Here is a 26,407-nt window from a genome sequence, read left to right as displayed (position 1 = left end):
GATTTTTCTGTCGAGTTCACGGTCACTCTAAGTTAAAAAGAGAGAGAGAGAGAGAGAGAGGAAGAAAAAAAATGACAAATAGAAATGATTTTTCTTCAGCTTGTTTTCCACTCTTTAGGGTTTTGTCCTCTGTTGCTCTAAACCAATTTTATTCTCGGTAATTAATTTGAACAATGTCAAAGGAACATCTGGAAAATGTTGAGGAATATTACCAAGTGTAAATGCAAGATAGGTTTTGTGTCTCGGGTAGCTGGTTTCACAACCCTTGCACTGGTTTACTTCTGCGCTGACTCTTAAACTCATTGTTACAGGTTTTCCAATGATCTGTTGCAGGTATTACCATAATGGAGCAATCACTTCAAGCAAACTTTCTTTCAGGTAGAAGATCTTAACGCGTATTTCTCACAGATGAAATATTTCCAAGTGCTGCAGTTAGCGGAAGAAAGGCTGTTGTTTCTGAGGTATCCACAGACCTGGTTAGTTGATTGGGGTCCCTGTATTAGTGACCTGGAGACGCAAGTCAGTGTATCTGAGGTTAGGTGTTGGGCTTACGGGAATGTCCTCTGGGCAATAAAATGAGAGATGTACAGCTTTTCCTTTTGTTTTAATCTGTCACCCTCGCGGTAGTTTTGCCCTTCTTCTTCAATAACAGAACTATTTTCTCTCAATAAAGTATGTAAATATTACTTCAACAAGCAGCACTTTAAAAAAAAAAAAGCTTGAATACAAAAGGATAGGCTCTAATTTGGAATCTCTTCTGATTCTTAATTCTCAAAATAGGAAGGCACTGCTGACCAGCCTCCCTAGCTCTTTCTGAAAGCTTACTATGGAAATTGCCTAATAATTACTATAGTCTCTTGCCCTTAGCACTCTAGCCTTTAAAAGATACAAAGGAAATGTACGTGATAATCACATAGTATTGTTCATTCAGACTGGAATTTTGATGTGAATGTCCTAGGGTGTAATGGCAGTGGGGCTGAGACAGAGAAAATTTAGAAGTCATGTAGCCATTCTTAAATTATCTTGGCTTTGATTCCAATCAGAAGCCTGTGAAATTATCATGCTGGTTATGTCTTCTGGAGGAAATGTAAGGTATAAAATAAAATGAACTTTTGATTTCCCCCCTGTGTCTAATTCTTCGTGGAATGTTTCCCTCAGAGACTTACAGATCAGGGGAAGGAGAGGAGCCGTCTTGCCAAAGCCAAGGTTGGCTGGACCCATCCTGAGACAGTCCCACCCAGTAATCATAGTCTCTTTTCATCTTCCTCAGGCTGCCAGTGATAAAGTCCTATAAGAAACAAGAACAGTGAACTGAGGATGGGGTGGGGGGTACTACCAGAAAAACCCCAATAAATGACTATGAAATATAAAGTGTGGTATTTTGTTTCCACAGAAATAATTAGAATTTGAGAGCTGGAAATAGAGAGAGAGAGAGAGGATTTTTAAAAGAAAGGATACCTTTTTCCCTATTGCTAAATGATCAATGTGGTGTTAAGGACTATGGAAAAAGTAGGCATCTGGTATCAAAATAGTTTTAACAGATTCAGAATTTGGCATATAGTATATGACTTTCCCAGGATATTTCAATGTGAGAAACAGTTTAGAAGATTCCAAAAGCAACTTAACTGTAGGCGTATTTTGTGAGAAGAAATATTTCTAACTTTTGTCAATAAATTTGCACAGAAAAAATAATGTGAACCCATAACTGTAATAAGTTAGTCCAAGTTGCCTTGGTTTATTACATAACCTTAACAAATTGTTCTACTGTTACTCTTACAAAAAGGAATTTTGACTAGTTACTGAATACAGTAGGCACACATTTTTAATAAATTCAGAAATGTGTAACTATGTCTTCTACTTCGCACATAATTTATGGGTAGAATGATTTCAGGGAAACATCTTACTGTTTGCTCGTTAAGATGTTAGTAAACTAGATTTAAGGTCAATTAAACTTTTCATTTAGCAAATGCTTATTTTCATAAATCTCTCCATTTCATGACAACACCTCACTTTTTATACTTCTACTTTTCTTGATAATTACAAAATTGTTATAGCTTATTATACTTCCCTACAGCATTGAAAATAAGACATTTAAAACATACATACACTTATAATGTATGCATATCTTGGAGTGGGTTACCATGTTACAAAACGGTGTTTCTCTTACCCTTTCCCCTTTTTGATTAACAAAGGACATAGAGCTAACATATTCTCCTTGATTTTTGAATAACCATCTCGTTTTTTGTTTCTCGAGTTAAAAGGAAACTAAGCCATGCTAATTCTTGCTTTGTGTGTTAAACCTTTTTTTCAACAAATCTACCATTGTTATAGAGTATCAAGGAATTCTGTCTTATGAGAACTAGTCTTTTCTTTTAATGGGTAATATGGTATTTTCAGAATGATGTGAAACCATAAAACAGTGTTTACCATTTCTTCTTTGCTGTCTATTTGTAGAAGCTTAGATCCCTGCTTCAAACAATCCTCTCTACTGGTGTGCCAAATTGTCCAGCTTTCAGAGACACGGTAACAACTTTCTCCATTGCGAATCCAGTTGTCTGGACAAGGGCTGCAGTTATGGGCTTCAAATATAAACATTTTATTAAAGTTATTGTAAAAATATTAGTAGCATATCTTCTCAAAAGAACCCTTGTGTCACTCCCAGTAAAGCTGGACTCTAACCCAATGGTTCATATGATGCAGTACTTACCAATTTCAGCTGCTTTGAGGCTGAATACAGTAAGATTTATACAATTATTTCCAAGTGCAGTAGGTCTCTAAGAATTAGTTTAAGATAAAATTAATTTGAGAATATCTATTCCCAAATTGTTCCTCCTCTATAATAATTGATCTGATTATTCTATTTTTAGAAATCTTTCTTCCTTTTAACTTTACATCATTTATAATCTTCATTTGTTTGCTTATTGTTTCATGTCTTTTAATCTTATTGACCCAATTTAATTGGGAATGTACCAAGCATAATAATAAGTACATTCCCAATTAATTAGGTGAGTAACATAATAAACCTCAAGTTGATGTTTACATTCTGAGAGTTAAACATGAAAATTTTTCGCACAGAATGGAGAGAACAAACAATGCACCTTGAGGAATGGTTTTAAAATTTGTGGGTGAGGAAAAGTGAACAAAAACACAACTGACCAATATGTTTATTTTAGGACTTTGATATAACTAAGAAGTAAGCCACAGTGTTTAACCAGTTTTACAGAACCTGTGTTAAGAAAGAACGTACAAAAGAAGGATGCTCAAATGTATAAAAGGGGAACCAAAGAGCAGGAATTTGACCAAGTGTTTCTGGCACAGTTTTATAGAGGGAAAGACACTGCCAGATCACTAGTCATTAGAGAAAAGCCTTCTACTTAAGGTCAAAAATGGTTCATTATCAGTTTCCATGGCACAGATGTCAAGTTATTTAAGGCTCTTCAATATCCTTTGTTTGAAATACACTCTAGTCAGTATCCTGAATATTGTTAAAGTCATAGCATAAGTAGTGTTGAAGTGACAGTTGAAAGGTTGACAACATGCTGGATTTGCAAGTCTCCAAAATGGATATTGTCACTGATTTAAGGTTGATGGCTCAGAGGTGGGCCTAACTCATGCTTTCGGTAGTCTGCTATATTGAAAAACATTGATGTTTTTAAACATTTACTTGACAAAATTTCAATTAGAAGGAGCTATGGTAGGTTTTTGACCTCTCTTATGGACAATTACTAAGATGCCATCCACTACAGGGAAGTTAATTCTCTAAATTTTAGGTATTAGTATTATTAAACACTAGTTAAGTAACCATAGAGTACTTGACACACTATTAACAAGTAGAAATAGACAGGTTTAAAATGCCTGTAAGGGATGAAAAAGATAAAACCAAAGTCACTTAATAGAATTTTTAAAAATGAGCTGAACCCTGCATTGTTATAATTTTTGTAAGTCCCTGATTTTCAAAATGAATCTTCTGCTTCAAGAGATATCTACATTTGAATCTAAAGCAAGATCTAAACTAAATAAATTGAGGCATTTGGAGCTCTAATTAAAGATACACGTAAATTTGAATGATTGGATAAAACATAAAATGTTGCTTTTTTTGTTGTTTAATCTTACCTACTAATCTCACACATTCCATTCTGACGTTTGACTGTATATTTTCCTTATCTGTATTTCGTGGAACCTCAGTATTTTCCACATACTATTGATATATATATATGTATATATATGAGATTGAACTGAAGTGTAGATCAAAAGTATGTCTCTCCTATTATGAAATCCTGACTATAATTTGACAAAGAATAAAACGTATGTCACTGGTTTTTTGTTGTTATTGTTGTTGTTTTGAGGAATTGGTGTATCCATGTGTATCCACACAGTGGAAACTGATTTTGTATCAATTACCTGAACTGAAAGACTTCTGCATCAACATTTGGCAATATTTCATCTGCAGGCCATGGTTTCTCTTCCACTGTGTGAAATTGAGCAGTGCTCTGTCCTGTTGGATGAGTTTTTGTTGCTGCTTCATTGCAGTAGTGGACACCTGGAACACTTCAAACAATAGCAACCATTCCTGATAAAATACTGACATATAACAAAGCAAACCTTCAACATAGACTAAAGAGAACTACACATTACTGATTATATTTGTGATGAAAACCTACAAAGAATGCACAGCAACAAGGCTCTTTGCCATTCCTGTTTCCTTATTCACCCAATTCCAGTCTCCCAAAGTAGTCAGGTTTGCCAATTTCTTTTTTATTCTTCCAGAGATATTTTGAACTTTGCATGCAAATGGATATAAAATCTCCTCCTTCCCCTTTACACAAATGGTAACCATCTTTTTACATGGTTTTTCACTTTTTATTTTAACACTTAAAATATATTTTGGACATAATACTGTGTTAGTACATAAAGAGCTTTTTCATTCTTTTGTTATATAGCATTCTACTGTATGGATAGGTCATGATTTATTTTAATAAATCTCTATTTTAGACTATTTGTAATCTTTTGATATTACTGAAGTACTGTAATAAAGGACCTTAGTTATACATAATCTCACACATGTGTAAGTATATTTGTAAGATACGTTGATGGGTCAAAGTTTTGTGCGTTTAAATTGTATTAGATATTTCCAAATTACCTTCCATGTGTGCCGATGCAAACTGTATAGGAAAAACTCAGTTTTTCCTTCTATAAGCCTTTCTCCTGTGAATCATCTTGACTTTTCTGACACTTCTTGTCACCAAATGTATGGTTTCTCCACCACCACCCCCCTCGCCCTTCTCCACAACGCCAGCTCAGTGTCCTATAATTTAATTCAATCTGACACTATCTTCTTGGAGAAAGTAACAATCCCACAGGTCAAGGGCTCAGTCCCAAAGACTGCTCCCCCCTTCAGATGCCAATGCAAGTAGTAGGTCCCCAGGTTTCCACAACTTCTGTTTGATTTGGCTACAAATTGGAGGTTCCCATGACTCCCTCCTGGGTTCAATTAATGTGCTAAGGCAGCTCACTGATAGGGAAATGAGTTATCAGTTTTTTAAAGGGTATGATAAAGGGTACAGATGAACACCCAGGTCAAGAGATACATTGGGAGAGGGCTGGGAGGGTCCTGAGCTCAAGAGCTTCTGTCTCCATGGAGTTGGAGTTGGGTGTGTCACCCTCCCAGTGTGGATGTGTTTACGAACCTGGAAGTTCTCTGACTCCACACTATTGGGATGTTATGGAGGTTTCCTCACATAAGCATGATCAATTGTTTTTCTTTTTTATAAATTTATTTTATTTATTTATTTTTGGCTGCGTTGGGTCTTCGTTGCTGCGCATGGGCTTTCTCTAGTTGCGGCGAGCGGGGGCTTCTCTTCATTGCGGTGCGCAGGCTTCTCATTGCAGTGGCTTCTCTTGTTGCGGAGCGTAGGCTCTAGGCACGCAGGCTTCAGTAGTTGTGGCATATGGGCTTCAGTAGTTGTGGCTCGGGGCTCTAGAGCGCAGGCTCAGTAGTTGTGGCACACGGGCTTAGTTGCTCCGCGGCATGTGGGATCTTCCCAGACCAGGGCTCGAACCCGTGTGCCCTGCATTGGCAGGCAGATTCTTAACCACTGCACCACCAGGGAAGTCCCATGCACGATCAATTGTTAATGCCATTTCCAGCTCCTCTCCCCTCTCTGGAGGATGGGGGGTGGAGCTGATAATTCCAAGCTTCTAATCATGGTGTGGTGACCAGCCCCCATACAGGAGTCCATCCACAGTCACCTCATCGGAACAAAAGATATTCCTAGTGTTCTTATCACTTAGGAATTTACAAGCGTTTCAGGAGCCCTGTGTCAGGGACCTGGTCAAAGACAATTATTAGAACGAAAGATGTTCCTAGTGCTCTTGTCACAGCAGAGTAGAGGGGAGAGACACTAATGTATATCTTCTATTATCTCATACAAATGTTCTCTCAATTTCATTTGAATTTGCATGTATCTTTTTATGTTTGATGTTGAAACTCTTTTCACACATGTATAAATAACGGTCAGTTGTGTTTTCTTTTCAATGAAGTGTATAATTATATCCTTTGTAATTTTTTTCATTGGGTTTCTAGTCTTATATATGTGGTCCTTATTGTGCCGTGAGAATTCATTTGGGCTGGCCTGGAATCAGCATGAGCAGTGTTTTTAAAATTCCTACATGACACTGATCTCCGGACAAGGCATGAAACATTACAGATTAATAGTGTAGCTTTGTTATCATGGGTATGAGGATTTGGGGGGCCAGATTATACTATCTTGTCAGCATTGTTCATTGATGACATACGATTGACGATTTGTCCCTGGTTACAAAGAGACCCTGAGAAGGCTCTGCTGTTGAGGCTAGTTACCTCTCAGGAATATGTCAGGTGGTCAGCAAGACATAAATTCCCAAGCAAGACTTCATTTTGGGCTCCCAAGTACCAAGGTGTCTTGTGTACACATCGGTGCTTCCTAATCCAAGAGAGAAATTGTGTCGTGAAAGGACACTTACATGGAGAGGAAGAATTGCCTGTTGGAACCTGGTCTTTCCACACACTTTTGTAATAAACATCCTTCCTTTTTTTTTTTATGCGGTACGCGGGCCTCTCACTCTTGTGACCTCTCCTGTTGCAGAGCACAGGCTCCGGACACGCAGGCTCAGCGGCCATGGCTCACAGGCCTAGCTGCTCCGCGACACGTGGGATCCTCCCGGACCGGGGCACGAACCCGTGTCCCCTGCATCGGCAGGCGGACTCTCAACCACTGTGCAACCAGGGAAGCCACACATCCTTCCTTTAATGCCTTCCCCTGCCCCTCCACCACCTTCATCTCCACTTCCTCCTTCTTCTTCTTCTTCTGGCTTCTTGGTATCCCATAGTGTGGAGGTATCATTTTTTAATTAAGTGGTCCCTTACTGATAGGCAATTGCATTTTTTTCAATCTTTTTTGTTTTTCTTCCTGTTGCTACATGTGCAGGTTTATCAATAGGAAAACTTTCCAGAAGTGGGATTTCTAGATCAAAATTAATTCATTCAGTTTAAGATAACCCAGAGTTTGTTAAGAACATGATTGTCATGGTTGATCTTAACAGATTTCATAAACTAAACAGAGAAGAAAACAAAATTATGTCCCCATCAGAGAACAAGATTTTTGAGGACATAAAAGTGTACAGTATGATTTTATCAACATCCTTAGTATGTACTATGTGCTTTTTGGCTATATAATAACTGAGATTGGAGACTATAGATTTATTTTTATGTATAAAACAAATTCTACATTCCATTCACTTGACAACATTATTTCAAGATGTCACACCTTCAGTTATTTTGCTTTAAATTGAAACTGTTCTCTGTACTTCAAGTTTCTTTCATCTTTTTACCCTAAGTAGTTAATATTTATAAAATAACACTGAAACTTGTTATACAGAATGGATACCTGGACCATATCTTTTGATATTTGCAATGTCAGTTAAATATGTATTCTTGCAGTTAGAATGGAACTTGGCAATATTTCATTAAGAGTCCCCAGTTTTTACAGAAAAAACTGGATTATTATATGTTAATTGACTTATATGGTAGTTCTCTTCCAACTCTGCAAATCTGCTTCCAGTATATATGTTTGATAAACAGATATTTAATTGTCAATTTCTTTTAAAAATGGACTAGTATTTTATATATATATATAGTATATTATATATACTGTTTATGTTTATTTTAATAAAGTACAGAGGGAAGATAAGGTGAGATAAGGGAAGTTCTGACATTTATGTTGGGCTGTGAAATTTTATTTGAGGAGATAGACAAGGTAACAATTATTTCTTGAGAGCCTAGAAATTATTAAAACATTCCTCTCTGAACCGCCAGGAAAATAAGATCATAGCTAACATGAACAAGGTCAAGTTTCCTGTACTTTGTGGGAGCAAACCTTGTACTCTTCTCTTCTTCATTTCAGAACTCCTAATTCTCCTTTGCCAGCTAATTCCTCCTAGACAGAAAAATGATTTGCCAAGATATACAAGAAATAAGAATTATTCAGACAATAGCCTTCCTCTCTGTCTTGCTAAGCATATTTCTCAGTGCTAGCATGAGTGATAATAAAGGGTCTTAGTCCTGTTTCTGGAACCTGCAGTTCTGTAATTGTTACATTTTATAAAAAATTCATTTGCTAGATATAGAAACATGTCTCCAGTTTGGACTAAAACGAATAAAGAAATGTGGTTAAATATTGGCTCGAACAAAGTTCTCACATTTACCTTAAACATACTAACTGGTACCTCATCAAATATAAAGTGAAAGACATATTAAAATAATCATATAAGTCAAATTTAGAACAAATGTATATTAGAAAAGGAAGAGCCTATACTGAAAACTTACAAATTGCAAGCTTTGGCATACTAACATGATTCATAAATTGAGTCATGATATAAGCAATTATTTGCATCATTTTCCCCAACAGACCTATGGTATTAGATTTGAGTTAAACAACATGCAATTGAACATTAAAAGTTATCATTAGCCTCCGAGTGCTTGAGAGTTATATCAAATAAATGTCCCATAACTTAAATAAGGAAGCCATTATCTTATATCATTTATGTCATTTAGATGTTTCTAATTAATTTGTCTATCCATTTATAAATTACGAAGTTCCAGTTCCACGACATACGTACATATAATTGTATATAACACTACATGAAGTATGTAACCTATCTATAGATTACTTTGAAGATATCCTTTTGTACTTACACTTGACACCCAAGAAAATGGAGGTTGCTAATGAGCCTATGCAGAAGATACATAAAACCACCGTCACAAGACACCATGTTCCTAAACAAGGAATAGAGACAATGAAATTGAATTAGAGAAAGTAGAGGAAAGAGGTGGGTCAGGATAGGACTACACTGAGTAGACTAAGGAGTTAACATTAGACATTCCTTCTAGAGAATCACCGAGGCCTTGTAACTGTGTGTAACAAGAAAAGGTGAACTCAAACTCTTGGAAATGCAAGTCATAACTTGGAATACACTGGATTTGGAAAAATGCCAACTTGAACAGTTTTAATAGTATACTTCTCTTATCCTTATATAACACCACAAACTTAGTAACTAGTTAGGTGTATTCTCTTCCAACAATCTTTGGGAGATGATGGCAAGCCAGGCAGCAGGCTTTAGTTTTTGAGAGCAAAGAGGCTGTCTCCAATCTCATCTCCTGTCAGTGTCACTTGAGCATGATTGGTTCAAAGGTATTTCCCTTTAAACGTATGATTTTGGATGAGGACAATTTTTTAAGGTAATTTTGCAACTATTCAGGAAAGGAAAATGAATGTGTGATTTGCTATATTCTTAATGCTAGTTACAGAAAAATGTATAAAATTTATCGTCGGATAATGTCGTAGGCTGAATAACAGCTTTGCCCGAAATGCCTATGTCCTAATCTCTGGAACCAGTAAGTGTTACTTTACATGGAAAAGGACATTTTAAAGGTATAATTAGGTTAAGGATCTTGGGATGGGGAGATTATCCTGTTTTACCTGGGCACTTATAAGTGAGATTTAGATTAGAGGGACAGACTGCCATATGATGGAGGAAGCAGAGAGACATTTGAAAATGTGCTACTGTCTTTTGAAGATGGAAAAGGAGCCACAAACTAAGGAAAGCAAGAAATGCAGCTCTAGAAACTGGAGAAGACAGGGCATGGGTTGCCCCCTAGAGCCTCTCTAGGGAAGGTAGCCCCATGACTCCTTGGTTTCAGCCCAGTGGAACCCGTTTTAGACTTCTGATCTCTAGAACTATAAGAAAATAAATTTCTGTTGTATTAAGCCCCTAAGTCTGTGGTAATATATTACCTAAACAATAGGAGACTAATACAAATATTAAATTATAAAGACAGAACTGATCCAGGCTGATGAGTGTTTGCCAGTTTTTTCAACCTACGTTTTCTCTTTTACTTCTTAGTATTTATCAGATAATGTGCAGGGTGTTTTTACGTGGGAACTAAAATTACACAAAATATATGATTTCTTTCACTTATTTTCCAAATCCAGGAATTCTTTGTCTTTCCAGCGAGAGGAGAGAGAGAGAGAGAGAAAACCAATGTAATACATATTTGTCAAGTCCATTTCTCTTTTCCTTTTTACTTCTCCTCCATTTCATTTCATTTTTAATATTATGCATATTATAATACTATTGCATATTATGCAATATTATGCATCATATTACGCATATTATACTACTCTTAAGTGGGTTATCTCAGATTAGAAAAATCACCTTGGGCTCCTCATAGAACAGGAAAAAAGAAAACCCATAAACCACAAGGTCTTGGTCTAAATAAGTAGAACTGGTTACCTGAATTTTTGGTGGAAGACAGATGTTTCTGGTAAGGGTTTGGTGTTGGATTATCCCACTGAAGAGAGGTGTATGTTTCTTCCTCCTGCATGTCTGAGGTGCTTTGATAGGTAAGGGTCCACATGAGAAGCTGAGACAAATAACTCCTTTTGTAGTCAGGAACAGATTAATGGAAGAACTGAAATTAGCTACCTTTTCACACCAGGGGGGAAATATGTTTGAGTTTAAGGAATAGAATAGATGCATCTTCATCCAGAAAGTAGAAGTTTAAGCCAAAGCATAACTTGGTAAAGAAGGAAGTGAGAAAGAAACTGAACTCAAAATGGCCAATAATAGAATAGGTTATTGCTCTGGTTTCTACAATGTAGCAGATGTTGAAGGTGATAGCCCTGGATTACTGTTCAAATGAAAGGGCCAGAAGTGCAGAGAATGAGCTTACATTTGGTTTAGGATGTGAAGTGTGGGAATGACCTTGATGGCAAAGATACGAGGATAGCTCACATTGGGCCAACCAGCGTGGAAGGAGTTGTAGATCACTGTACATCCTTAAACAAGAAAACTGGGAAGGAATTTCATCCCTCAAATTAATTTACACACTGTATTATTTGGGGTGATGCAGTTGCTGTGACAAGGAAACCTCAAAATATCAGTCATTTAACACAAAGTTTATTTCTCGCTCACGTAACATTTTAGCTCCAGTAATACTGGTTAGTGGGCAGTTTTCCTCCAAATGCAACCCCGCTCCTTCTATGTTGTGGGTGGTTGGAATGTCATACTTCTAACCAATGGAAAGAAAAGGAGAAGATGGCATATCCACATCTGCTTCTTAAAAGCCGTAACCTTGAATTATCATGTATGACATTCACATCCACTAACAGTGCCCTGTTTGGATCTGCAGTTTGGTCCTGATAAGCCTAATTTTTGCCTGGCTAGCAAACTTTCTATAATCATTTCACTCTAGAAGGGAAGCATGAATTATTTAGTGGATAGAAGGCTGTTTCTGCCACATCCTGTGACTACAGCATTGGTATTGAGAAATTTGATACTTTAATCATCATTCATATATTGGCCATTTGTCCTTACGGCCAGAAGTAGTGTCTCAGTAATTTACAGTCTGCAGATCCCAACAATCTGCAAAATTCTTTTTGGTCGCAGTGTCTCACTGGATCAACCATTGATCCTGTAACAGAAGAAAACAAACGGCGCACTCAAGGGGGCATCTGAGGGCATTTAACAAAGACGGTTTTATAAAGATTGGGGAAGGATTAAGGAAACCAGAAAGGGGTTGTGAAATATGCATCGGGGAACGATTATCACACCTAGGCCTGAAGGGTTAAGGGGAGGGTAATTATTGGAACTTTGTGACCTATCTGAAAGGGCCATGGCCTAAGATACAGAACATGAAGTCTTTGCCAAACCAGGGTGTGGTAGGTGACAGCCAGTGGCATAAACACCCGGACCGTTCTCCCCTTTCACCCCCCTGATCACTGCTAGTACCTCCCAACAGAGGAATTAACTGGAAGCCAGAGGCCACGTTTGCCCAGATATTGCTGTACCTTGGAGTTCCGCCTCCCAAGACATAGGATGGGGCCAAGAGGATCTCAAGAGGCAAATGGAGAATATCCAGCAAATTCTCCAAATATGTCATATGATTTTTAAGTGACCTGAGATTCTGACAGAGAAAATAATGTGACTTAACTCCCTATAGCCTTTACATTGAAATGATTTCTATCGAGGTGAAGAAGAGGAAGAAACAACAAGCACAACAAGTATGCATTAAGAGCAACGTCAGGAAGAATGCAGGAACCGAAATTCAGTGATTGCCATTAATTTCCAGGGGCTCTCAAATTTTATCAGCACTAAATATAACGCTCAGAAAGATCTAGGTTTCCCCAATATAGTATGCTCTCTGATAAATTTCTTTGGGGGAAACATTGGGCTCTCCCAGCCAAAGATTAGTATGTTACTTGTATGATGTTTAATGTTTTTAATCATACTATCTTATTTATTGTTCATTATAGCACCGTTTCAAAGGCCTTTTACATGAATTATTTTGAATCTCAAAATAGCTCTGTGACATAGTTACTATTATTAGTATGTTGTAACAAAATTGCACATTGAGGCATGGAGAAGTCAAACTATTTTCCCAAGTTCACTTCCCTGTGCTACTAAAGTCTATGCTATTCTGATTTTATGTATAAGATGCTTTTGATATGAGTATCAGAAAGAAAGAATCTTTGTAGGTACAGTTTGATTGGTTTACATTTTTTAATTGCACTTTTGCCATCCACTACAATATTATTCTTTAAAATTCAGTCATGAATAGTGATATAAAATGTATGCTTTTCCATTTGGGGGAGATAAAACACTAAATTTCAGAGCTATGGCTGAATTTTGGACAGTTTTCTGAATTATTAGTTCCAATTTGGTTTCTCTAAATAAACAAGTAAAAACAGGAAAATAATGGCATTATACCCCCAAAGCCAAGATCTCAGCACATTTGAAGTGGAAGCAGAATCTGTATAGTATTTCTATTATTTTTCCTCAGTGCCCCCTCTTGCCACCCCTCCCCTACCAAATCTGCTTGTTTATGGATAGTCTAAAACAAAATAGATTCAAGTGTCTTTGGGTGTCAGTGCACAAAGCTATAAAAGTTATACATATTCATTGAGTATTAATTATATGCTTGGTACTCTGCTCAATGCCTTACATAATTATATTAAATAATCCTCACAATTACTTTATGAGTAAGGTAATAATATTAAACCCATTTCATAGATGAAGAAACTGAGTTTTAAAGAGACTAACCAATTTACCAAAAGCCAGATAAGGAGTAAGTTCCAAAGTAGCATTTCTCGAAATGTATTAAAGGATACTTGTATCAGAAGCAAGTCAGGGTGCTTATTAAAAACATAGGACTCTGTCTTCTCAGCCTTCCCACTGAGTACCATAAGTATTTGAACATCTGCATGTTTTTTGGGGGGGTTTTTTTGTGGTTTTTTTTTTTGCGATACGCGGGCCTCTCACTGTTGTGGCCTCTCCCGTTGCAGAGCACAGGCTCCGGACGCGCAGGCTCGGCGGCCATGGCTCACGGGCCCAGCCGCTCCGCGGCATGTGGGATCTTCCCGGATCGGGGCACGAACCTGTGTCCCCTGCATCGGCAGGCGAACTCTCAACCACTGCGCCACCAGGGAAGCCCCTGAACATCTGCATGTTTTAACAAGCACCTCAGTTGAGATGTTTGAGAATCATGTTCATAAATTTTATTGCCACGAATTTAAGGAGAAAGAGTACCTTCGGGGAAGCTGTGAAAAGAAATGAAATTTTTGCCTATTATCCTGTTAAAGGGTGCCTCTCCACATATCTATAAATACTGCATGAGTTACTCAGCAAAAGCCAAACACAGAGCTGTCAGGAAAAGAACTATATAAAGCATTTTTGCTTGCTGTTCCACTAGCCTGTGCAACTTGTTAAAAAGCATTTACTCATTTTCAAACCCCGTCAGTTTTCTTGCAAACTTTATTTTCCTTCTCTTGGACAGAAAATTACTGCTCTTGAGTCTGACCATAGGGGGGCTTGGAATAGAAATTATATCTGTATAGTGTTTTACTGATTGCTGTGCTTCCTAATGAACTGTCTCACACAAAGAGAAGCAAATATTTTTCTGTTTCCTATGAACCAGGAGCTGTGCTTGCTGGCATAGAATAGAAAATAAGAAAGTCATGGGGTTTGCTTTCATGGAGTTTCTGATATAATTAATACTTCGAAGTTTTTATTTTAGGTTGTGGAACTGTGAGGTATATAAGACAGGTGTTATCCTATTTTAAATACTAGAAAATGGAAGTTAAGAGGCAACATGATTGAGCCATGGTTGTACTTGAGTGATCATGCCATCGAAATTATTCTAGTGACTCCAAGTTTAGTATACTTTCCACTACTTTATGCTGTCTTTCAAACTTAGATATTTTGCATAGTCTCAGACTTAGATATTTTACACAGCTTAAGTCATTTAAGCGCTAACCTTTCTTGTTTCAATGTAAAATGTATATGTTTATGTCTGGAGATGCAGTGAATCGTAGCATGTTGAGATAATTAGGAATGGAAGACAAGAAGAATGAAAATTAATGGAAATTAATTAATGGAACCATTGGGAAATAATCAGCTCATAGACTGGTTTCTGGATGTATAAAGAAGGCACTAAGTTATTCCTCAGTATAAAGGGTTATATAAAGAAGGAACTAAGTGGTGTTGGTAGGAAAGATAATGTAAAGGTCACTCTAAGGGGAATAAAGGGAAAAATAAGCAATTCTATGGCCAGTGATTCCTTCATCCAGATCTCTTATTGTACCATCGAGCACTTGTCTGTGACGTGCTGTGCATGTCTTTGCATTAAAGTAGTTGGTCCACCTTTGCCATGCCTGCCTTCCTTTCACACATTAAATAATGTTTGTTCTCACAGAAGGTAGGGTGAATTTTCCCATTATGAAAATAAGCACAATTCATATTTTCTGTTGCAGTTCCAGAAAGCTTGAACCTGTGAATGGAAAAGGTAGAATGAGTTCCTTTGAAAGCTAAATAAACAATCAACAATCAAACTCTGTGTATAGTATTTTGTTGCATAAAGTGGAGATAAGAAGTACGAGGCAAAAAATTAAAAAGCAACATTCAGATCATTGAGAAACTTCCAATCTGCTTGGGAGTATAAAGTATGTACATTTGAATAGCTCAGGAGCAATTTAATATGGCATAAGATTAAGCAGACGTGAACAGTAGGTACAGTAGGAGCCCAGAGGAAAAGATGGATGGGTATCTGAAATAATGAGAAAGGCTTTACCTTTTCCTCTTTTCACGGAAGATCATACTTTAGTTCTGCCTTGAAGGAAGGGTAGGATTTAGATAAACAGAGAGGAGCCCTGTAGGACAAGTAGCTGCACAGGTTGGAAATGAGCTCAAGGAAAAATAAGTTGATTAAAAATTTTTGAAATGAGGATTTATGTTATAGGGCAGCTGGATCCAAGACTGTATTGTAATTGCTTGTTATATTTCCTGCTACAGTGCTATGACAAGAGGACAAAGAATGTATATTTATTCATTCATTTGCAAATATCTATGGGATATCTACTATGAGCCAAAGTTGTTTTATGTGCTGATGATAGAGTGGTAAACAAAGACAAGGTCCTTTCTACTGGGGAACTTACATTATAATGAGAGAAAGTTGGTAAGAAGCCAACAAATAAGTAGAAAATTTCATAGAGTGGTAAGAGTCATGATGAAACAGACAGTGTAATATGATAGACTCAAGTGCATGTGGTGGAGGGAGGCTAGGTTAGTTTGGGTAATTAAAGCTGGTCTCATTGAGGAAGTGATGATTAAACAGACGTGAGTGACAAGGAGGAGTCCTTCATAGAGTTCTGGAGGCAGAGCTTTCTAGAAGGGAAGAGCAAGTGCAAAAAACCCAAGACCTCAAATCATGTTTGATTCATTGAAAGAACAGAGGGATCACCAGCGTGCCTGCACTATTGTGAATGAGGCAACAAATGATAAGAATAAAACCCAGGCCTATGAAGAAGCTTGCTTGTACTCATAATATTCTTGACTCCTACCCATAGTAAATTCTTAATAAATACCTGTTGAATAAATTAATTAGAACTTTAAGTAATGATCAGATTGTATAAATTTTTAGTTATAAGTTTAAATTTTAACTGGAGAGACATTGCACAAGATTAACAAAAGGTGATTAGAGATTGGAAAACCATATTAAGTAACGCAATGTAATTGGTCCCTTTGCCTGGATTGTCTGTAGAAGGCTACAGACAAATGGCACGAGCTCAAACTGGGGCCGATTCTGGTCTGGTTCTTTCTAGCTGAGGTCTGGGGCTCCCTTTTGACATGAACATTAGAATCACCTTGTGACTGATAATGTACCTGATTCTTGGATACCCCTAAGGTAAAAGACGAGGTAAAATGATACTGAAAAGTCAAAAGAAGCCTCAGAGTAATCACTTTCAACCATAAAATAATGAGGATGATAATTTTGTTCTGAAAATATGTGAAGAGAATCAGATCAAGCTAACAAAACAAAATAAAACAAAACTACATACATAAAATGTTCCAGTGGTGAAGTTAAGGGTAGAAATGAATGGGAAAAAAGTATCAGGAATAGAGGTGGATTGCGACTTAGATAAAAAGCAAAGGAATGGGAGAGTAGGAAAGTAGAATCTTATTACAAGTGCTCTCTTGTTAGGATTATGGTGTAAGTGACTCAGCCAATGCTTATGTAACACACAGTAAAACACAGAGCCACCTCCCAACTTTTAAGTAACCTGTACTCAAGAGGGTAGAAGACCTCAGGACTCAAAATTCCTAGCTGTGCCTTGTATTCTGAGCATCCAATAACTTACAAATTTTTGGAGGGAACTGAGCCGTCTTCCCACATCCAGACGTCACTGGGTTTCTGGCGGGACAATCCAACCCAACGAATTAATCCAGTCCTGCTACTGATGTATTGCTATTGCAAACACAAGTAAATGTAATGGTCAGAGTGTTTCTACAGTTCTTGTAACAGCATAAAGGCAAAGCTTCATGATAAGACGCTGGACATAAAAAGTGGATTATATGTCAATATTAATACTAATTAATTAGATTTGATATTTAGAATTGTTCCAAGTTCACTTGTTTTTGCATAAAAATACTTGCAGGATACAGGGAAAACTGTAAGCAAGATAGATAATATTCTAATATCCCTATGTGTTTATCTTCCATCAATTGAAGGTTAGAATCCCAAATAAAGTATCAAATATGGCTCTTAAATGAAATAAGTGGTAAACAGCTAGAGAAGGAAAATGAAAAGAAATACATTGTTGATGAAACTTTATATTCCCTAGAATTAAGCTCTACTCGCTTTGGTTTCATTGCTTAGCTTGCCTACAGAATCTTGCATACAGGAATATTCATTTATTTTAGTTGACTGCGTAAAAGAGAGTTATACAATGTCTTTCTCAAAGGGATTTACAAATGACGTGCATCTACTTTTTCCTACTTTGAAATTATCACTATTTACTATACTATATACTATACTTGTTTATTTTGTTCTTTGCTTATTGCTCCAACTGGAATAAAGTTCCATGAACTTAGGAATTTTTGTAGGTTTTATTAACGCATAGGTTCAGGTCCTGGAATAGTTCCAGCACATATCCGTTGAATTAATGGATGAATAAATCAGTCAATCAATCTATCTATGGGTAACAGAATTAAAAAGAGGTCAAATGTTCACGTACTCGCACACCTCCCGGAAAAAACAAGTGAGGACACATTCTTGGCAAATAAAAAATGACTTGAGCATCTTGGCAGACATGTGAGACACAAAATGGCATTCCATAAGAGATGTTCTTAAAGCTTGATCTACCTGTCACCTTTCTGTTAATTTATGGGTTTTTTTTTTAAAGTACATCCATATTGTATATTTCACTATAGGACCTGACAGATACAGTCTACCTGAAATTTAACTGTTTTTTATTTCTCAAAAATTACATTACTTCCTCTTTTAGTTGTTCATCTCCAACCTGATATCAGCCTAGAGTAATAAGATTCAAGACTTGTTTAGTCTCCAATTAATCTCTTTGTAATAGAATTGAGATTTCAAAGCAGGTACTCTCTTATTTTGCCTGATTTGAAAGAAGTTAATTTATCTGAATATCTTCTCTATGAGTCTGAGCCACAAAAAAAGTATATGGTACAGCAAGTTAGAATAACAGGACACCCAAATGAGCGTGAACATCGCTGGGCTGATTTCCTCATGTCCGGTCCACTACTGGTTACTTCAGCTCTCAGTAAGGTACAAGTCAATTTTGCTGATTACCTATAGCAGTTCTGTAGAAAATGGCTTGCCTGAATATTTGAATTCTATTGAATTTCTGTCTGCATAGAGCCTGAATCCTGATCTTCTATTCCAATTTATATTTGCATTTATTTTAATATGCAAAAATGTGAATAATTACTATATTAGAAATTGTAGGATAAGTACAATAAATAATTTCTGCCTTTTAAAAAATATATGTTTTGACAAACTCTTATTGGGTAGAAGGGAGACTCCAAAGCTTGGTTCCTGGCTTGCCTCAGGATTTATGAAAAAGCAAAGCTACATTCAATAATATAGAGAGAGTGCAGTAGTGGATGTGAATGTACATTGCTTGAAAAGAGAGCTTTTGTTAGAAGCTGTCAAAAAGGGAACTATAGAAGAGGAGACATGTTTAATAAAAAATTTTCAACTGAAATCCTGTGTGTTGTGCAAATAAGATTGTGCCCCAAACTACATCTGGGAGGGCCTATGGAAAGATAGAGTTTGCCTCATGGTTCGTTCAAAGTGTCAACAATTTAGCAAAAACTGAGAAGGCATGTAATGTTGGGATAACACTGATATTTATATTTTCCAATCATATTGAGTTTCTTTATCCTTTCAGATCCTGTTTTGAATTAATAAACAGAGTTAAGGAAGCCAAGAAATTATCTTAACTCTTGTTGCAGAGGTAAGACCAGAACTCAAAGTTTCATTCGTTCTATTTCAGCACTTTCTACTCTCAAATGTAATTTTTACTGAGCTTAATAAGGTTCTGAGATTAGCACAAACTGCAAGACATAAAAATGTAAAAAAAAAAAAGGCAAGTGTTTCATTTGAGATTTCTCTCCTTATGACTCCAAAATATTTGACATAGAAATATTCTTACCAGCGTGTCCTCCCTGGTGATCTTCAGAAGAGTAGCATTTACATCAGCACAATACTTCTTACTGTCTTTCCATGTCAAGTTGTGCCTGAAGAATCCATAGCAACTGTCTCCATAATATCTCCAGTTTATGTCACATGGGCTGCATTTATGGCCTTAAGGAGAATCCAAGCATAGGATCCCTTTCATTCTGAAAGGATGGGCTTACTTTTTCCTCATATTCAATGTTTCCTGAAGATCTCAAGATTCCTGACAGATAGCATCACAAAAATACTCCAGAGTTAGGGGAGATGAAGAGACTAGCAAATCATACTTACTTTCCTTTTGTCTTGATTGTTGTAGTAAATCTTGGCAGAACTTCCTTGCTAATTGTTTCAGAGTTCCTGAGAGATGTTCGTTCTCAGCTTGTAGGTACTTTTGCTGCGTGACAGCTAGATGTAAAAATTAGATCATAATTTGTAATTAGGATAATAAGGAGTGATGCAAAAAAAAAAAAAAAGTCCTCTCAATGAACTTTATGTTCAGCAGAGTTGTCAATCTGTGAAGTGTTTACTAGATACATTATGAGTAAAAGAGTGCTGAAAGGGGATCAGGGTAAAGGGGTTATAAAGAAAACATTGTGCCAGGCAGAATGACAACCGAGAGTTCTCCAAAACAATAGGTGAACTATTTGAAGGAGATGACCACAAGTAAGAACATGCCGTAATCGAATCGCATGCCCAAAGCAGCTGTTCTGACCTTTCCTTGAACACAGATTTCTAAGCACATTCCACAGAGGTGAATGACCTCTGCTATTATGTTTTCTATGTAATGCCAGAATATCCATTCACTTAAAAAATACATATTGAGGGCTTCCCTGGTGGCGCCGTGGTTGAGAGTCCGCCTGCCGATGCAGGGGACGCGGGTTTGTGCCCCGGGCCGGGAAGATTCCCACATGCCGCGGAGCGGCTGGGCCCGTGAGCCATGGCCGCTGAGCCTGCGCGTCCGGAGCCTGTGCTCCGCAGCGGGAGGGGCCACAGCGGTGAGAGCCCCGCGTACCGCAAACTTAAAAAAAAAAACAAACATATTGAGGACTTCCCTGGTGGTCCACTGGTTAAGACTCCGTGATCACACTTCAGGGGGCACGGGTTCGATCCCTGGTTTGGGAACTAAGATCCTACATGCCCTGTGGCGTGGCAAAAACCAAAACAAAACAAAACAAAAAAGTATTGATTTGTTGTGCTCGAAGTACTGTGATATTCAGGTAAATCAAAGTAGTGGATGAGAAGTTCTAAAATATCTTATGAAAAAATAAACAAGTATCTGAACAAGCAACAATTATACAAATGATAATGTGACGTTGGAGGGCTTTTAGATGTATAGGAAGAAAAAATATTTATCAATTAGGTGGGATATGAATTGTCTCAGTGGAAGTAAATACATTCATCTTAAAAAATGGGAAGGAGGACATTTTAGGAAGCGGGGACAGAATCAGCAAAATCTCAGGCAGGGGGACATAGGATTTATTTGTGAAACAGAAAACTCCACGTTGGCTGGATTTTAAGATGCACAGAATAGGGAGGAAAAAAAGAAAGTTTCAAAAAGTAGTGTGGATCTATACTGAGGAAGATCTTAAAGGCCAGCTTAAAATTCTTAAACAATCATTTTTAATTAATTTTAAAAACCTAAAAGGAATTTTAATCAAAAGGTAGAGTTCAGAGTTCTCCTTTATTGAGAATATCCTGGCAGCTATGTATAGGATAATTGCAGTAGCGACGAATAGATAGTGACGGTTAAGCTTCACGGCATACACCAGGACACTTACGTATTGCCTTCCTCGGATCAAGTCATTGGCACTAAGTCAATACTTACACATAATCCCCAGAGCCACCAGCCCAGCAGCTATCCCCATGCTCAAGATCAGCAGAATCAAAGCCATCACACGCCACAAAGAGGAGGAAGCAGGGTCACCTGTGGACATACAATAAAGATGTTAGGCGGCAGGCAGTATGGCATCGTTTTGGGGGACAGCTTCACCCCCATCCCCTGCCCTCTCAGGATTATCCAAGTGATATAAACAGCTTCTCAGGCCCATCTTGCCTTTGCTCCCTTGGTAATCACCAGCAGTAAACACAACCCACTCCATCCCCACTCCCACCGGACTTCTCTCTGAGTCAAAATGTAACTAGCAGCTAAGGTCTTCTGTGTTTGTGTTTGTCTTTGTTTTATTTTGTGCTCACTCCTCTAAATAATGGTGTTTATAAGCCACAACTGTGGAATCACACCCACTTGCTGACATCTTAGAAAGTGGAGTTTTCAAACATTTTCTCCTCTTATCCCTTAGATTGCTATTCCCTCCAGCATTTAAACCTATAAGCCTTAATGTAATGTGCCCTGCTTGTATCATTTGTTGTTTATATTCTAAATAACATATGTAGCCCATGTACATAGCACTCAAATGATGTAGGGAAAGAAGGTCATTCAGGAAAATAAAACAACACTACGTATGCTATCACTAGTAGAAAAAAGGAAACTAGGGTGGATCCCTTTCAACAGTTAATTTCCAAATTGCTGCCTCTTGGGCATTCTTACCTGAAGTGAGAGCTGGTTTTTGAGTTTTAATATTTAAGGTGACGTATCCATCTTCATCCTGCATGGCTTCCCTTGGAATGAAAGTGAACTCAGCATTCAATGACTTTGCAAAATGTAGTGTCCACCCTTATGATTTCAATGTCTACCCGTCTGTGACCCTCCTCTCTCTGGTAAGGTGGAGACGTATGAGTTGGGGCACATGATTTTTTGTTTTTTGTTTCTTTCCAGGAAGCCCTTTAATAGCTGCTCAGATATACATGGACCTTGAGCACCAAAACACAAAAATAATAACTTGTGGTAAACGAGTAGATATGGCATTTGTTTCCTGTTTCCTTAACTTCCACTCTGACGGTTCCATCGTGTATATCCTTTCAAAGAACAGAAGTTCATGCTTCATCGTAACCTTGGCAGAGTCTAAATCATGTTGTTTAAATGAATTTATTTCTGATGAAAACTCACAGATAACACATCAACAGATATAGAGTCCATCTCATTGTGGTGTAAGAGTCTAATATAATTTGATCTAAGATGAGCTATATTAGATGTTTCATGGTCTTGTGTTAGAAGGTCTAATTATGACCTAAAATTCATCCAAATTCTTGCATGTTTTGCAAATCAAAGGGTTTTTTTTTTTAGAGTAATTCATCCATCCATTTATTTGATTGCATTAAGTTGAAAAACTGAACAAGCTGATATTTTAAGTAATGAGTCAAGGATATTCAAATTATATTATACTCTTTAGTCCCTGCAAATCAAAGTTTTAAAAAAGTTGAGAACTCCACATGAGGCAGGATTTATATGGCTTAGGTTTAGGCATCAAAGGAAAACAATCTAATAAAGTGAAATAATACAAAGTTAATGTCTTGATGTATTGCCTTTCAGTCATGTTTTCACTTTAAAGTAAATTTCCAGGAATGGCTTTTGGATCTTTGATAACTTTAACCATAAGCTGAGTGTCTTGTGGCTGGATCTATGCTTCATAAAAGTATATTTGCCTTTATTTGTATCCATCAAGCGTGACTTTGTGGTGTTAGAAATATGCTGGGTAAGTACAGAGGCTGTCAGGGTCAAAGGAGGTCCTGATAACATGAGTCTTAATTCTGCTTCCTCTCTCCACCTACCCCATAAATACAAGCTGAGTTACTCAGCAAAAATTAAGCAGAGAACTGCAGGAGAAAACGATAGATACAACAAAGTTTTCTTTTTTCTTTTCCGAAATCCAGAGGCTTTTCCAGCTATCTCTCAATCACCCTATCAGGCCTATCATTGACATTTTATTTCTACTTGAGTATTTTATCGCTCCCTCTTTTCTTGGCTCAGGGAAATATAGCTGAAGAAGTCTTTATTCCAAATATCCTGATGAGTTTGAATTTGGAATAAAAACCTCTGTTTAATATTGTAGAGGTTGAGTGTTACATAAGTTATCCCTTTTATTTTAAAGCAAATATCTCATTAATTTAATTATGTGTCAGACACTGAAATTAATAGCAAGTATTCATGGAGAAGTCATGGCACTAGTCCTTATGGAGCACGGAGTCTTAGACTTTAGGTACTTAACCTTTGCCTCTTAGTATTTAGAACAACTTTCCACTCCACCCCACCCCAGGCCACATTTTTGTCCCTCTTTCTTGTTTCACTCTTTTCCATTGCATATATGTGAGGGTGTGTGTGTGTGTGTGTGTGTGTGTGTGTGTGTGTGTGTGTACATATATATATATATAACATTTTTGTCATGTATACTCACAGGAATGTATTCCATCGCTCTAAAACAGTGACTGACATACAGTTACCACCCAGTAGAAATTTGGTGAAGGAATGAATGAATGAGTATATGTAAAATGGGCACTTATTGGAATATTACACATGCAGAAAGCAATTTAGGGAATCTTGGGAATTTTCTATGATCATGCTTTTTGCAAGAAGCCTCACCATCTACCCAGTTTCCAAGTTCCTTCCACTGTACTATGACGTCTTTCAAATTTAGGTATTATCCAGACTCCGTTTTCTATATTTATAGCCGAAGAACCAGTAAAAGACACTAGGATCACAATGACAAGGTATAGATACAAAAACAAAGGAAATTAGTGAAATGCATAGCACGGTGGATAAGACTGATCAATATATAATGATGGCTAGAGGACGTGTAAAAAAGAAAGACAAAAAGAAAATGATGTTGACTAGTATGAGTGTTATAATAATGTCTCTAAACTGAAAAAAATATAAAGGACGTCAACATTTTGCAGTTAGCGATATCTTTTTATAGACCTTTTACTGTACATCACCTTAAAGCTAACCCTTAGGTGCATTTATCAGTGATATCCTGTTCCCTCTCTCAGTTCTCTGAATTCAAATTGTTGGTTCACTTCTGACTTTCTAGCCTTCTACACACATATCAAATACTGTTTATCTTTGGGAAAGGCTAGAATTTTCTGTCATGGAAAAAATGCCTAATTAATATTTTCATTTTCAGAAAGCTTAAAGCTGTGGACTGAAAAGTGGAATGAGCTTTATTAAAAGTGAATAAACTAAATGTATAACTATCAGACAACACCTGTGGCAGAGCTTTTGGTTACAAAAGAGTAGATAAAATGAAGGGGAAAATTGTTAGACCACATTCACAACACTGAGACGTTTATCATGCATGTGCATACAAAATCGCTGTAAGTAAGAAAGTCAAATAATATTCAAATGGAATAGATAAGACTTAAGATTTGACAGAAAGGCGAAGATTGCATAAGAAGAGAGAGGAAAGGGGAATATTCATCAGGGAGGGCACGCATCTGAAACAAATTTAGGGAAGTTGGAATGAGTATGCTGTGATCGAGGAACGTGAACTGATCAAGCATATTTGACCTGAGTATTCACATCACAGTATATTGGGATACAAGGTGTCCTATTAAAATCACTGTAAAACTTACAGTTCAGGGACAATTAACCAATCAGTTATTTGAACATATATCTATTGATCACTGTGTATGTCCCAAGCACTATCCTATTTTCTGGGGATCAGGTGGTGAACGAAACACACAAGAGTTGTGCTCTTATTGAGCTTATGGTCTAGTGGAGAGCAGTGAACACAGATAGCAAAGAAGAAAAGAAAGAAAAGAGCAAGACAATTTCAGATCATCATAAATGCTATGAAAAAAGTCATACAGTAGAGCTTTATTGGTGGGGCTTGGAGCAGCCCTGTTTGTGCTCATTTGAACTGGTTTCTTTAACCTTTACTAGAAGGGGGTGGAGAATTGCAGTTTTCTTCCATTTTTTAAAATTGAAGTATAGTTGGGCTTCCCTGGTGGCGCAGTGATTGAGAGTCCGCCTGCCGACGCAGGGGACACGGGTTCGTGCCCCGGTCCGGGAGGATCCCGCATGCCGCAGAGCGGCTGGGCCCGTGAGCCATGGCCGCTGAGCCTGCGCGAACGGGGCCTGTGCTCCGCAACGGGAGAGGCCGCAACGGTGAGAGGTCCACACACCGCAAAAAAAAATAAATAAAAAATTGAAGTATAGTTGATTTACAGTATTATATTATTTTTCAAGTGTACAAAATAGTGATTCAATGTTTTTATAGATTACATTTCATTGAAAGTTACTACAAAATAATGGCTCTATTTTCCTGTGCTGTACAACATATCCTTGTTGCTTACTAATTTTATACATAGCAGTTTGTATCTCTTAATCCAATATCCCTATCTTGCCCCTCCCCCGCCCACTGGTAACCACTAATTTCTTCTCTATATCTGTGAGTGTGTTTCTGTTTTGTTATACACATTCATTTTAACTTTTAGATTCCACATACAAGTGATATCATGTGATATTTGTCTTTGATTTATTTCACTGAACATAATACTCTCCAGGTCCATCCATATTGTTGCAAATGGCAGAATTTCTTTCTTTTTTTATGGCTGAGTAATATTCTACTGAATATATGTACCACATCTCCTTTATCCATTCGTCTGTTGATGGACACTTAGGTTGCTTCTATATCTTGGGTATTGTAAATAGTGCTGCTATGAACATTGGGGTTCTGTATCTTTTCAAATCAGTGTTTTTGTTTTCTTCAGATATATACCCAAGAGTGGAATTGTTGGATCATATGGTAGTTCTATTTTTAGTTTTTTGAGGAACATCTGTACTGTTTTCCGTAGTGACCACACCAATTTACATTCCTACCAACAGTGTAGGAGGATTCCCTTTTCTGCACATCCTTGCCAATATTTGTTATTTGTGGTCTCTTCGATGATAGCCATTCTGACAGATGTGAGGTGATATCTCATTGTGGTTTTGATTTG

General features: G+C 37.3%; 2 protein-coding genes across 2 annotated transcripts; both read right to left on the bottom strand.

The window, feature by feature from the left end:
- Nucleotides 1-320: 320 nt before the first annotated feature.
- LOC132434413 (C-type lectin domain family 9 member A) lies at nucleotides 321-10,954 on the bottom strand. Its single transcript, XM_060026080.1, has 6 exons — nucleotides 10,831-10,954; nucleotides 9,233-9,313; nucleotides 4,402-4,548; nucleotides 2,428-2,579; nucleotides 1,167-1,288; nucleotides 321-507 (listed from the first exon to the last, which is right to left on the bottom strand). Exons 1-6 carry the CDS (start codon nucleotides 10,952-10,954, stop codon nucleotides 375-377), a joined length of 759 nt encoding a protein of 252 aa, XP_059882063.1. The 3' UTR covers nucleotides 321-374.
- Nucleotides 10,955-13,931: 2,977 nt separating this feature from the next.
- Nucleotides 13,932-22,240, bottom strand: LOC132434412 (C-type lectin domain family 1 member B). Its single transcript, XM_060026079.1, has 6 exons — nucleotides 22,122-22,240; nucleotides 21,402-21,500; nucleotides 19,868-19,981; nucleotides 19,554-19,705; nucleotides 17,232-17,338; nucleotides 13,932-15,364 (listed from the first exon to the last, which is right to left on the bottom strand). Exons 1-6 carry the CDS (start codon nucleotides 22,183-22,185, stop codon nucleotides 15,220-15,222), a joined length of 681 nt encoding a protein of 226 aa, XP_059882062.1. The 5' UTR covers nucleotides 22,186-22,240; the 3' UTR covers nucleotides 13,932-15,219.
- Between the last annotated feature and the right edge of the window lie 4,167 nt (nucleotides 22,241-26,407).

Source organism: Delphinus delphis, chromosome 11 (genome assembly GCF_949987515.2).
Source record: "Delphinus delphis chromosome 11, mDelDel1.2, whole genome shotgun sequence".
In the NCBI taxonomy this organism is placed as follows: Eukaryota; Metazoa; Chordata; class Mammalia; order Artiodactyla; family Delphinidae; genus Delphinus; species Delphinus delphis.
This window is presented reverse-complemented; position numbering and strand designations above follow the sequence as displayed.

Excerpts from the sequence above, each read along its gene's own strand:
- LOC132434413 (XM_060026080.1), bottom strand. The coding sequence starts at position 10,954 with ATGTGGACCCTTACCTATCAAAGCACCTCAGACATGCAGGAGGAAGAA. Across the intron at positions 9,314-10,830 it reads GTCTTCCACCAAAAATTCAG|GAACATGGTGTCTTGTGACG; the intron begins GTAACCAGTTCT and ends TTCCTTGTTTAG. Across the intron at positions 508-1,166 it reads TCCTCTCCTTCCCCTGATCT|GTCACTAATACAGGGACCCC; the intron begins GTAAGTCTCTGA and ends TTGCGTCTCCAG.
- LOC132434412 (XM_060026079.1), bottom strand. The coding sequence starts at position 22,185 with ATGCAGGATGAAGATGGATACGTCACCTTAAATATTAAAACTCAAAAA. Across the intron at positions 17,339-19,553 it reads TCACCAGGGAGGACACGCTG|CAATACATCAGTAGCAGGAC; the intron begins GTAAGAATATTT and ends TGTTTGCAATAG. Across the intron at positions 15,365-17,231 it reads TCAGTTCCCTCCAAAAATTT|GTTCAAGCTTTCTGGAACTG; the intron begins GTAAGTTATTGG and ends TTCCATTCACAG.